Source organism: Rhododendron vialii, chromosome 4a (assembly GCF_030253575.1).
Source record: "Rhododendron vialii isolate Sample 1 chromosome 4a, ASM3025357v1".
Lineage (NCBI taxonomy): Eukaryota > Viridiplantae > Streptophyta > Magnoliopsida > Ericales > Ericaceae > Rhododendron > Rhododendron vialii.
In genome coordinates, this window is record NC_080560.1 from 18,002,348 (window position 1) to 18,015,138 (window position 12,791).

The 12,791-nt window shown below is 37.5% G+C and overlaps 3 protein-coding genes and 1 long non-coding RNA gene across 4 annotated transcripts; 2 read left to right on the forward strand and 2 right to left on the reverse strand.

Annotated features, from left to right (window-relative positions):
* Positions 1-540: 540 nt before the first annotated feature.
* On the reverse strand, positions 541-1,903 carry LOC131322743 (uncharacterized). Its single transcript, XR_009198941.1, has 2 exons — positions 1,711-1,903; positions 541-744 (listed from the first exon to the last, which is right to left on the reverse strand). It is a non-coding gene; the product is annotated as an uncharacterized LOC131322743 (long non-coding RNA).
* Positions 1,904-2,360: 457 nt separating this feature from the next.
* LOC131322744 (uncharacterized) lies at positions 2,361-3,204 on the forward strand. The gene is made up of 2 exons (XM_058354172.1): positions 2,361-2,788; positions 2,882-3,204. Exons 1-2 carry the CDS (start codon positions 2,407-2,409, stop codon positions 2,929-2,931), a joined length of 432 nt encoding a protein of 143 aa, XP_058210155.1. The 5' UTR covers positions 2,361-2,406; the 3' UTR covers positions 2,932-3,204.
* Positions 3,205-5,947: 2,743 nt separating this feature from the next.
* On the forward strand, positions 5,948-6,832 carry LOC131323757 (leucine-rich repeat extensin-like protein 3). The gene is made up of 2 exons (XM_058355601.1): positions 5,948-5,975; positions 6,600-6,832. Exons 1-2 carry the CDS (start codon positions 5,948-5,950, stop codon positions 6,830-6,832), a joined length of 261 nt encoding a protein of 86 aa, XP_058211584.1.
* Positions 6,833-7,325: 493 nt separating this feature from the next.
* LOC131323758 (uncharacterized) lies at positions 7,326-8,791 on the reverse strand. Its single transcript, XM_058355603.1, has 3 exons — positions 8,669-8,791; positions 8,198-8,531; positions 7,326-8,113 (listed from the first exon to the last, which is right to left on the reverse strand). The coding sequence occupies exons 1-3, from the start codon at positions 8,789-8,791 to the stop codon at positions 7,326-7,328; spliced, it is 1,245 nt and encodes a 414-aa protein (XP_058211586.1).
* Between the last annotated feature and the right edge of the window lie 4,000 nt (positions 8,792-12,791).

The following is a 12,791-nucleotide window of genomic DNA, read 5'->3' on the forward strand; positions in this document are numbered from 1 at the left end:
ACAAGTGTTCAGGACTTGTGAAAGGTGAACAATGGAAGATTTCAATCATTCATAGTGAAGTCAAAAGATGATGAACTTCAAAAATTTTCCGTCACATTGGATTTGCAAACCTATGAGGGTATGTGTGAATGCCAAAACTTTGAGTTTGTTGGAATTTTGTGTAGACACATGATGAAAGTGTTTATCCGACTAAACATTGATGCAATACCGGACCATTTTATTCTTCCACGATGGATGCAAAAGGCCAACAAATTTAGGATAATTGATTCCGAAGGATTAGTGTCACGCCCCGCTTTATAATAATTCGGCAACGTGATTTTTACCTCGATAAATAAATAATTTTGCCAAATAACTAAAATCAATTTTCTTTTCACTCTATCATGCAATGAATTATAAGTCTAACCAAATTAAAAAAAAAAAAGCATGATAAGCTATCCACTTCCAAATATTTCAATTTTTTTTTTTTTTAATAGCCACCAAGGCACCAAAACACCACTTAAACCATAAAACTCCAATTACAAAAGGATGTACAAGTTTTCCTTTTTCTTTGCCTAAAAGACATAATAAAGCATTTCTAGAGGAGAGTTTAACATTTATCATTACATTCCCCAAAGTCAAAAACATATACATGTAGTCAAAAGATAGCCTTTGAGACCCAACAAAATATCGTGTAGATCGACTCGCCAAAGCACAAAAGATATCTCCATCATCGTGTCCATCAGAGCGTATCCTTGCCCTTCGAACCTGTAAGGTAGGGGTGAGCACGACCGCCCATACATAATATACTAGAAACTAGAAGATGCAAGTGATGAGTTTGAAAATATGAACTTTCATGCCCAAATTCGCCTATTTTTTTTAACTTGAATTTCATGCTAACTAGACACAATTCTTAATGAATATAATTAAGCTCGAAAAGATGAAACCAAAATTCTTCAAACATAAAATAAGTCAACACATTAAACTAGGTACAAGAAAATAAGAGCACATAAAACCAATGTCCAAGTTATCACAGTTGTGTACCAATCCTAGGCGACTGATCAGGTCCCTAAATCATCCAAATTTATGGGCTACTAACCCAAAGGCCTATGGGGCACCTTATCCCGCACGGGTTTACGGACTATACACCGACAGATAACTCATTATCCATATGTTTCCGGCTACACAACAAGCATAAAATGGCCAAGTCAACCGCCAATATATGGCTCACTAGCCCAAATGACAAGTATCAATCTCAAATCAATTCCAATAAGTAAGTACAACTTGTATCAACACAAATCTTAATCTTTACTTTCAAATCCAAGAAGCACTAAACATAGATATACAAGTGTCTATACTTTTTAAACTCCACCCCTCAAAAATTTCATAAATTATGTCAACAAGAGGTAATCCATATCAAATACAAAAATAATAATGTACTCTTCACAAAATGCAAACAATTAATCCAAGTACCCTAACTAGTATATCCATTATCAATCCAAATAAACATGAGCCAATATTAGACACCACAAATTCCCAAGGCATCATATTCTCTCCACACCCAATCAAACACTAAATCCATCAATTTCAAGATACAACTAAAAATATGAAATTTACACAACCATTCAAATTAGGGCTTTTCTTCCATAGATCAACTTACTACTTAAATACATGAAAATAATCAATTTCCAAACACAATACTTGCATTTTTAAGGATCTAGTAGAAAACCCTACCTCAAATGCTAGCACACAAGAGAGATGAGTGAGATGGTGATGAAGAAAAGCCCACAAGCTTGAAATCCCTAGATCCCTCCAAGTTCTTGATGTGGACACAAAATACCCAAGCAAAAGAAGGTGCAAGATGATTTGGCTATGTGTGCGTGTGTGCGTGTGTGTGTGTGTGTGAGAGAGAGAGAGAGAGAGAGAGAGAGAGAGAGAGAGAAAGAGAGAGAGATAGTGCACATCACTGGAAATGAAAAGAAGAAAAAAAAGGAAACAGAGAACACGAGATGTTCTCTCGGCCAAATGGATATAAGGTGTAAAAGAATTACACCCTTCCCCCCTCAAGTCTCTAGATTATTACCTAATACTTGCAGGTTATAACTTCTTGCACTAGAGCCCATCAACTAACACTTAAACAAGTAATTAGCTCTAAAAATTTCTAACACTAATTACACAACACATGGGAGTCTCCCAACATACTCGATCAAAGGACCAATGAATTCGAACACGGTCAAGAAAATGCCTACACATGCACCTGCACAACTATATTCAAAGAAAAAAAAGAAATCCAAGGCTCATAAATTCTAAGTATTTAAAATAACACATTTCACATTAAGGAAATATTAAATAAATAAGCTTAGATAGGGTTCTCTACAATTAGTGCATGACAATGGCAAAGAAGAATCCGAGTCATTAAGACTTAGCCATATGTGTCAAGAATCTACAAAATTGGCTTGTTTGGCCGCCCCATCAAATGAGGCATACACAATTTACATTGAAGCTATGAGTGCTCTCCACGAGAAGCTCCAAAAAGTAGTTTCTCATGTGCCTCCAATCGATGTTTGTGATGATAGAGATAATTTACATTCTATTGAGCCATCTCAGATATTGCTTTCGGATCCAAACATCTCACTAACCAAGGGTAGGAAAAAAGATGTGAAAGGAAAAGGGGCTAGTATAAACTCCGAAAGATTGAAAAGTGGTATGGAGTTGGCATTAGGCAAGAAGAAAAGAAAGTGTAGCTTATGCAAAAATCCAGGACATGATAAAATGACTTGTCCTTCAAATCCAATGAGTAAAGCTAACAAATGTAAGTGAATTACAATTTTTCGTGGCATAAATGTTCTTATTTACTTCGCATTAATAATGTTACTTTTTCCTAATTCTCAATTTTCTTCAACAGCCTTAGAAGTGGAAGCACAATATTCTGATAGTGACCAAGAGTTGACTTAATGAGGAGATGGTAAATCAAAACCTGTTGCTTAACATTTGCATGCACAAATCTTAATACTTAATGAAAGTGTAACTTCGTGTTTTGTACGGGCCAAACATCGTTGGAGCGAAGGCTAAGATTGCTTTGAATAACCATGGAGTATTTTTGGAAGTCAACTCATGGAGGCGTATAGTATTTGGGATGCTGATTTTGTTTTGTTTCATAATGTTGATTAAGTAGGTTACTTGATGTTGTGTTTTGTGAAAGAAAATGAAAATGTTTAGGAATTTGTGAGGTATTTCTGGGTTCTTGTTTGATGATATTGGTGTATAATTTTTGAACTTGTGAAATATTTCTAGGTTCTTGTTTGATGATATGGAAACACGTATGGAACTTTTGAAATCTTTTTTGAAAGATAGTAAGGTTGCTGTTGCCGTTGTTGTTTACATACTCCAAGCAAAACATTATGATACAAAGGAAAAAGTTGATATTGGCCTACACAACTGAGAGATAGTATTGTTCTAATAGAAACAATATCAATCCTTATGGTTTTGACATAGCTTCTAAAGAAAAAAAAAGAGAGAATACAACTAGCTTGTTCACCTCAAGGTGAGGAGAGAGAGAAGAGAAGAGGAGGAGAAAGGGATCGCCGGGAAATTGGGTGCTGGCAAATGGGTTGCCGGAGAATGAGGTGCCAGAAAATGGGTCGCGGCCGAATGGGTTCTAGGAAGGTGCGGGTGTGTTGGGGGAAAGAGGGAGGGAGAAGAGATAGGGTGAGGAGGGGAGAGGGAGGAGAGAGTGTGTTTTGATCTCAGCCATTGAAATGAATGGCTGAGATTGGATGTCAAAATGGGTGTGAGTGGATATATATATGGGGCCGGTTCTACCCACACAATTTTTGACACAAAATTTGACACTCCATCTCAGCCATACAAATCAAGGGCTGAGATTAAACCACTTAAATGAGAACACACACGTAACCTCACCTAATCTCTCTCCCCCTCTCTCTGTCCCCACGGTCTTTCACGAATACCCCTGGCTCTCAGGACCTCCATCTCCGGCGAGGGACCTCATTGGCGATTCCATCTCCGGCGATGGAGATGGAAGTCTGAGAAAAAAGGTTCGAGGAAGAATTGATGAGGTATTACAGACCTCTGCATAAAGAGGAGAAGAAGAAGAAAGTCTGGTATTCCTCCACCATCACCACCGTCGGCCGGTCGACTTTGGTTCCACGGACGTTTTCCACTTCAAAGGGACCGACCAGCTTTGTCCCTCTTTTTTGCTGCTCCGAAATAGCTCTATCTTCACTTGTCCCTCTGCCGAACATAAATCGAATTGGAAATTGCAATGCACAAATGGAATTTGCAATACCAGTTCAGTTGGATCTAAATGGAAATTGCAATATCATAATCATTTTCACCATCTTTTAATTGTTTGCATATGTGTCCAAATGTTGAATCGGGAACTTTTCCCATCTTTTTAATTGTTCGATTTGTTCAAAATAGAGGGGCCGACAGTGGTAATGGTGGAGGATGAGACCGGCGATGGCGGAGCGGCAAATATTTGGTCGAGACCGATGGTAATGGTTTTCGATATATTTTGTCCGACGGTGGTAATTGTTTGCAAATTTTTCCAATCTTATCAGAATCATTTTCCCCATCTGGGTATGGTGGTGGTGGTTAGGGTTTGGTTGTAGAGGTGTGGGATTCTGTGAAAATAGAGGCGACGAAGAGGGAGGGAGAGATTAGGTGTAAGTGAGATAGAGAAAAGGGAGTACAATTAAATCTCAGTCCTTGATTTGTATGACTAAGATGGAGTGTCAAATTTTGTGTCAAGAATTGTGTGGGTAGAACCGGCCCCTATATATATATATATATATATATATATATATATATATATATATATATATATAGCAGTTTTGGAGACACCTAAAAAAACACCCAAAATTTTAATCTCATAGTTTCTGATCAAATTTTTATGATCCGAACCGTTCAATGTGTGCAGAATGTGATTTTATGGATGCCCGCAAGAAATTAGCCAAAAAAATGATCGGAAAGTGCTTGTTTTGAGCAGTTTTTAATTGAACCGTTCATCAAATCTAAGCTAAAAACTACTTAGATCAAGCCCTTCTCGGTTTTTTTTTTGCTCATTTCTCGCAGGTACCCTTAAAATTACGTTCTGATCACATTGAGCGGCTCGGATCATTAATATTTGATCGGGAACTATGAGGTATTTTTTTAGGTGTCTAATTAGTTGTCCATGGAACCGCCCCGATATATATATATAATTTTAGATACACCCCCTGTACTTTAGTCGTTTCTCAACTACACCTCCTCTACTTCATTTTTAAACATTCGCACCCATTGTACTTAAGACTGGTTTGGAACTATTAGTATTTCCGTCAAAAGTAACGAAAAAGCAAATAATGGCTATTGGCGGGAATTTTCCCTCCTAAACATCTTTTACAAGACCAAATTGCTCCCATAAGCCATTTACATCCTATATATATATATATATATATATATATATATATATATATATATATATATATATATATATATATATATATATATATATCATTTCTCCACAGGTGGGAGTAGAAAACAAAGCATCACCCACCATGGCCTCTTTTTTCTTTTTTCCATTCTCCCTTTCGTTCCCCCCCATCTAACCAAGTCCGCATTTGCCACTGTGGCGAACTTGCTCCTCTACGTATGTCTAACATACCATCATCCATGGGAAGACGGTTTTACGGGTGTGAAAGGTATCCGGTATGTTTAAGGTAGTTATACACACTAAAAATATTGTAAAATGAATTGTAATGTATTTTTTTTATGCAGTTCACGAAATGTAAGTTTTTCGTGTGGGTTGACCCTCCACCTTGTGATTGCGGAAGGGACGACCTATTGCAGACCATTGACCGCTTAGAGAGAGAGTTGGAGAAAAGCAAGGCCAAGGAAAGAAGGCAGAAGGGGATGTTTGTGGCAACTTGGGTTGCCATTTTCTGCTTTATGATGTTGTATTTAACTAAGTAGAATGTGCATGTATGTAATGCACTTTTTTGGTAAGGGTTATGTAATTCAGAAAATATGTCTATCCCTTGTAATGAACTGAAAAAATATATGCAGTGTTTTGTTTATGCTATCATGAAATGCAATCCCTTGTAATCTGATTCAATGCAAACCATATTGAGAACTTCATACTAGAACAACTATTAAATGGTCTAACAAAAACCACAAGGGAATGTCAAAACCCATAGCAGAGAAACATAATGCATCATTGTCCCTTTCTAAATCATGTAGCATCATCAATACTTGAGGGATAGATAGCAAAGAAACATCTTCAAATCACCACAAACTTGTCAAAACCCATAGCACCAAAAAGCAATATACACGAGCACAGCATTACTGGTCCAAGAAACCATAGGTACCACAAATTTGTCCACACAAAGTACCATAAGACTACTGCAATTACTTACCCAACAAAAGAAACTGTAGGAGTAACTGGCCAACAAAAAAAACTGCAGAAATAAGTGTCAAAGTACCATAAGACTATTGCAAACTACATGAATACTTCAAACCAATCCAAAGCAAAAAATATCATAAGATTACTACATGGTACTTTGACACTTATCATAAGATTACTACATAACTTGGCCAACAAACCATCATAACACCTATTTGAGCAGGACTTGGCCAACAAAAGGTTGCAGATGTAAATTACCACCACCAATCTCCTTCTCTACCACCTGCTTCTCCATTCCCTGACTGTGCATCACCTCTTGGAGCACTTGCCCTTCCACCACCTCTGGTTGCACATGCCCTTCCACCACCTCTAGTAACACCTGACCTTCCAGCACCTCTGCTAGCACCTGTCCTTCCACCACCTCTTGGAGCACCTCCCCTGCCACCGCCTTTTTGAGCACCACCTGCCTATCCTCCTCTTGGAGCACCTACCCTGCCACCACCTCTTTGAGCACCACCTGCTTGTCCTCCTCTATTAGCAACCCCCACACTAAATCGAGGACCATTTCCTCCAAACTTTCCACCAATACATTGCAATTTAGATGGCTACACCCATAAAACGTTAGTTAAATAGTGCTATAAACCAGAAAATGCAGAATATACCATAATTGAACATTACTTATACCTGTGAGGAAAAACGAGGATTGGCAGAATTGGCACTGCCTTGGCTAGGTTGAGTGTAGAAACCAGGGTTAATTGGTTCAAATAACTGTGCTGGTTTAGTGTAGAAACCAGCATCCACAGAGGGCTGAGTTGAAGTTTGTGGTGTAGTCTTTATTCTTGATTTCTTCTGCTTTGGTTGACCTTGTTGTGCCTGCCAAATATTGGTCAATATGCTTTTACTTCAAAAAATTAGCAACTTAGAATTTGGATGCTTTTACTTTACATACCTAAGATTGTGATGGATTCCTCTTCTTTAGCAGCTTAGAATTTGGGTGGATTGGATTCTTACATGATCTGAGATTGTGACCCTTTTGCAAACATTTTGAACATGGCATATACCTTCCTGCTCTAGACAAACCTGCCCTTGTATCCTCAGCCTCCTCTGCAGCCTTTCTTCTTACTTTTTTAGGCTTGCCACTTGGCCTTCTCATGAAGGGAGGAAGGACTTCCTCATTGTTAGACTTCACCCAATCATGTTTGCCAGGAATTGGCTGAATCATGTGTTGGTATACCCCCAAATATGTGTCTCTGCTGTAGCAAGGATGCACATGTTCCTCTACCTTCTGCTTGTTAAGTCCAATAGCAGCACATGCATGTTTACAAGGTATTCCTATTAGATCCCATTGTCTGCATCTACATGTCGTTTCCTTCAAATCCACAGTGTAGGTTGTGTCATGGCAATCCACTTCAAACTTGTACTCACCACAAAAGTGTGCAAAACTGTCCTTTGAATCCTTCTTCATTACATCTAATTTGCCCATGATCCTTGGACATATGGCTTGATTATATTTCTCCATTCCCATCCTTTTAATTTGAAACATGTTCATAACCTTCCTCCTTATCCATTCCAACATGGAAATTATTTGTTTATCCCTTGCTTCTAAAATGTAGTTATTGAATGACTCACTTAGATTGTTCACCAAATAGTCATACTTGCTTCTGGAGCTGAAATGGGACCTACACCATTGCTCAGCTGGAATGTCTTTTAACCACTTGTGTGCCCCCTTATCCAAACCTTCAAGTGTCTTTACATGATGGTTATGTGCCTAAACTGTGGTTGCATAGGCTGCCCTCTACATCAAATCTTTCAATTCCTTACCTCTAAATTTCTTTCTGTAATTTGCATACAAATGCCTAAGGCAGAATCTATGTTTTGCATTTGGCATTAGCTCTTTGAATGTCTCTACCAAGCCTTTCTGCCTATCTGAGATAAATGTCCATCCCCTCTCCTCCACACTCCCAATATCCTCCAACAATATGTTCAAGAACCAAGTCCAAGACTCCTTAGTCTCTGCCTCTACCACAGCTATGGCTATAGGAAACATGTTGTTGTTACCATCCACCCCAATTGCACTAAGAATTTGTCCCCCATATAAACCCTTCAGAAAAGCTCCATCCAACCCAATCATAGGCCCACAACCAGCTAGTAAGCCCTTCAATTGTGCATCATATCTAACATACATTCTGCAGAAAGTTAGGAGTAGTTCTGGACCAGGCTTATCTGACTGTATCTTGATCCAACTTGAAGGATTGAATTTTAGAACAGTTTCCACGTAGTCATTTAACCTACCATCACAAAGTGGTCTCCCTCAATCATTTCCTTAGCCTTGTTCTTGGCTCTGTACAATTGGCTCTTGCTCACGTCAACTGTCAATTCCCTTATTATCTGTTTTTGAAATGCATCAACTTTCATCTATGGATCATCCCTCAACTTGTCCAAGTACTTGTTTGCAATGTACTGTGAAGTCACTAGATGGTTATTGCAAGTTCTTAGACAACTATGATCAGGAGTCATTGTTTTGATTTGGATAGTTTTTCACCCTGTATTCTTGAAGCATGAACTCTGAAACCACAGTCTTCCTCTTTACATTTCATAGTCTTCCTCTTTACATTTCACAGTGACCCTGCTACTTTCATTCTTCACAAATTTGTAGTCAAACCCTTGTTGAACTTGTCACTCCCTTAGTGCCTTCCTAAATACTACCACATTAGTGAATTTCATTCCCTCCTCCAAAGCTGGTTTAATCATGTCCACATCCTCATTAAACTCACGACACTTCTTACTACTGGATTTCATTCTTCCCTCTTCATCTTCATCTGATCCATACAGACTAAGTAACTCATTAGATTCCCCCCCATCTGAGTACCAATCTTTTGCTTGTGGTTGTTCTTTATCACCCTTTGCTTGATTTGGTTGTTGCTTTGAAGCAAAAATGTCATCATCACTAAGCCCTTCCAGATTCTCAAACATCCAGCTAGGGGCAGAACTTACATCTGAGCCATCCTCATCATCCTCATTCTCTTCATCTTCATCTTCATCTACTTCATAATCAGGGTCATCTTCATCCTCACCAACTCCTTTATCCACTGGTATATCATCCACCACCTCATGATTGCCCTCATTTGCCTTATGACTTTCATCATCTAAGTGCACAACATTTGTTTCCACAGGAGGAACATCCACATCATCATCAGGGTAAATGATTTGAAGGGGCTCATGACCTCTTTCACAATAAAAACTAATGACTGGAAGACCTTTGTAAACATCCAACATTTCTCTAACCTCTATGTCAGAATTTATAACCCTAAGTCCCTTAGTCAAACCAACACTAGGAATCACGTAATACATAGTACTTGTGGTGGGATAACCATATGACATAATTACTTTCTTCAAGTCAAAGTAACAAATCAAATCAGGGTCAATTTTGTCAACCATTGCCACTGTCCCACCTAGATACATAGTGGCCAATGAGGTACGCTTGAAATACCCCCCATGATGCAATTGAAGGGTAACATATGTAGTTATTCTGCATTTATGATTAAAAAAACCCAACTTTACAAACCTAAGGGACCACATGCAAGCATTAAAGAACAACGCAGCTCACAAAAAACCATTAAAGAACAACATACATGTATTGGGGTATGGGACCACAACCATTAAAGAAGAAACGAACAGTGAAAAGTTCCATTAAAGAACAAAACAAAAGTGGAAAGTTAGGATAAAAACCCTAAAATCAAAAAAAAATTTAAAACTGTACCAGAAAAGGGTTACAATGATGCGCCTTCTCCAAATCATGAAAATTTCCATTAAAGAACAAAACAATAGTGAAAAGTTAGAACAAAAACCCTAAAATCGAAACAAATTTAAAATTGTACCAAAAAAGGGTTACATCTTCAACCCTTCCCCAAATCATGAAAAGTTCTTCATTTTCAGAGCATTATGTCCCCCTTTATGTGAAATCAGAAATAATTTTCCCTTATTGGCTGACAAACTCACGTCAACACCAGTATAAAAAAAAAACGTTACTCAAAACCCTAGACGATGAGTTTTAGGGCTATCAACGTACCTTACGATCTGAAAACCCTAGACAATGAGTTCTTTGAAGTAGATGATTCACGTTCTTTGAAGCAGATTTCTTTTCGCTGTCAACGTACCTAAGTTTCTCTCTCTGCCATTGAAGAACTATAGCTTCTAACACATTTTCATCTTCGTTAACACACCCTAGGTGCCATGTCTCTACTTTCTTGGTTCTCGTGTCACGTTATCATGCATAGACTCCGTGGTGTAGGACTTTCCACATAAACAAGCATTTATCGAAACTCAACATGAATCCAACAAAATCATCCAACTCTAGACTACTTAACATGCTTGAATCACCAATAACGAACATCATGCATTTCATATGTTCCCAACAAAAGATAACCTTATCTACTTTAAATAAAATGATCAAAGTTACTTCCTAATGAACTTATATTTAGAGTTAGGGTACAAAACTACTTTATACTTGGGATAGTAGATAAGGATAACTACCATTCTTCTTGGCGGTGGTCGGCTACGAAGATTTGGTCGTCGGTTTTGAAATTCGGCGGCGTAACGGCGTCGGTTTGCTTCGAAAGGAAAAGAGATGTACTTTCTTTTCCTAGAAATAACTTACTAACTTTAACTAAGCTACTTTAAAGATCTAGAAGTGGTTTTGAAAGTGGTTTGGTGGTTTCTCTCAAGAACTCTCAAGAACTTCAAGAAAACAAGAACTTTTGAACTAAGAACTCTTGGAATTTCTAGAGAGAAGTGAGAGCAATGGTTGAAGGTGTGAGTTCAAAGCTTGGAGTGAGCTTCTATTTATAGGCAAGCTCTCCCTCCCTCTCTCTCTTGGCCGGCCCTCTCTCTCTCTCTCTAAGTCTCATTTTTTTATTCCAAAATCCAAGCTTTCATGGAAGATCAATGGCTAGTTGCTAGGCTTGCATGGCTAGGTTAGTCCTTGGATTTGATCTTTGGAAGATTTTGTGGTAGAAAGGAGGTTTGTACAAGATTCTTGTGTTAAACAATTTGATACTTGTACAAAAGAGGACAATGGTGGTTATACCTTGGCTAGGAAGAGTAAACAACCTAGGATTTGAAGTACAAAGAAGATCAATGCCAAGGTACAAATCAAATCCCTCTTCTTTCTCCTCCCCTCTCTCTCCCTCTCGGCTTCTCTCTCCCCTCTCTCTCTCTCACGGCCTCTCTCTCCTCTCTCTCTCTTGTACTAGCTATATACATATATATGTACTACAATGCAAGAATACAAATAAAATATAGGTACTTTTGTACAAAAGATCAAAGTAGTCTTTAAAGATTAAGATTTTCTCCATAAACTAATAAATTGGCACATGTGTACTAAGGCAATATTTAAATCATCCAAGTACTTATATAATATATACATGGGTACTAATGTACTATAGGTAGTTCAACTCCCCATTAAACTAATCCAATTGGGTACAAAATCCCAATATAAAATAATAAAATAGTACTTTAAGAATCTTAGGTCTTTATATCCAAGGTACTAATACATATATAATATTGGTACATCATCCCATGGGGATTTAAGAAAAAGACTAATTTAATAAACCTATATACTTGGTTGAAAGATGAACTTATCATCCAATGGATAATAAATCCCCTAACTTTTATTGTCCAATGGACAAAAGTTAAAAGGAAACTTTTATGTTAAAATAATCAAAAAGTCCTTTTAAATAATTATAAAATTCCTTTATTTAACTATATATATAAGTACTTGATATTCTAGCAAATACTATCAAGAATATAAAATCTAGGGTTTCTATTATCCAATGGATAAAAGTTTTCCTAACCTTTATCGTCCGATGGATAAAGAATAAAACCAAAATAATACAAGAAAATAAATAAACAATTTCTTAGTCTAGGGTTGAAAAGGTTCACAAGGTTTAAGATGGGCAAAAAGGTCCATTTATGGTTAGGAAAATGTAACTAGGTGGCTTCCTAGTTCGGTTCCTCCAACAAGCCGGTTAGAAGCTATCTAGGCTTGCTAGGTAGGGTTTAAAAGTCAAGAAACGATCCTTGAGGGGCTAAAGTGTAATTATGACCAACTACAGGAAAATAAAAGAAAATCAAAGCAATCCAAGCAATTTAAATAAGGGCGCCGCTATTCGCAGCCCTCTATTTTCTCCCATAGCCCGTTAAAAAATTTCAATTATACTCGACAGTTAGTTACCGAAATTAAAATATATTTTCAGCATTCAATTACCGAAATATAATATTTTTTTCAACAGCTATTTACTGAAAATGCATGTTTGGCAGTTGTTTACCGAAAGTTGAACATATTTTCGACATGTAGTTACCGAAATATAATCTTGTTTTCAACAGAAATTTACCGAAATATTATTTATGATTTTCA

Bases quoted from the DNA above. Each gene is read 5' to 3' on its own strand.
- LOC131322744 (XM_058354172.1), top strand. From the start codon at position 2,407: ATGTGTCAAGAATCTACAAAATTGGCTTGTTTGGCCGCCCCATCAAAT. The intron at 2,789-2,881 runs GTAAGTGAATTA...TTTCTTCAACAG, and splicing joins AATGAGTAAAGCTAACAAAT to CCTTAGAAGTGGAAGCACAA.
- LOC131323757 (XM_058355601.1), top strand. From the start codon at position 5,948: ATGTGCATGTATGTAATGCACTTTTTTG. The intron at 5,976-6,599 runs GTAAGGGTTATG...CTATTTGAGCAG, and splicing joins GTATGTAATGCACTTTTTTG to GACTTGGCCAACAAAAGGTT.
- LOC131323758 (XM_058355603.1), bottom strand. From the start codon at position 8,791: ATGAAAGTTGATGCATTTCAAAAACAGATAATAAGGGAATTGACAGTT. The intron at 8,532-8,668 runs GTAGGTTAAATG...GCACAATTGAAG, and splicing joins AGGGAGACCACTTTGTGATG to GGCTTACTAGCTGGTTGTGG. The intron at 8,114-8,197 runs GTAAGGAATTGA...AGACACTTGAAG, and splicing joins TTACAGAAAGAAATTTAGAG to GTTTGGATAAGGGGGCACAC.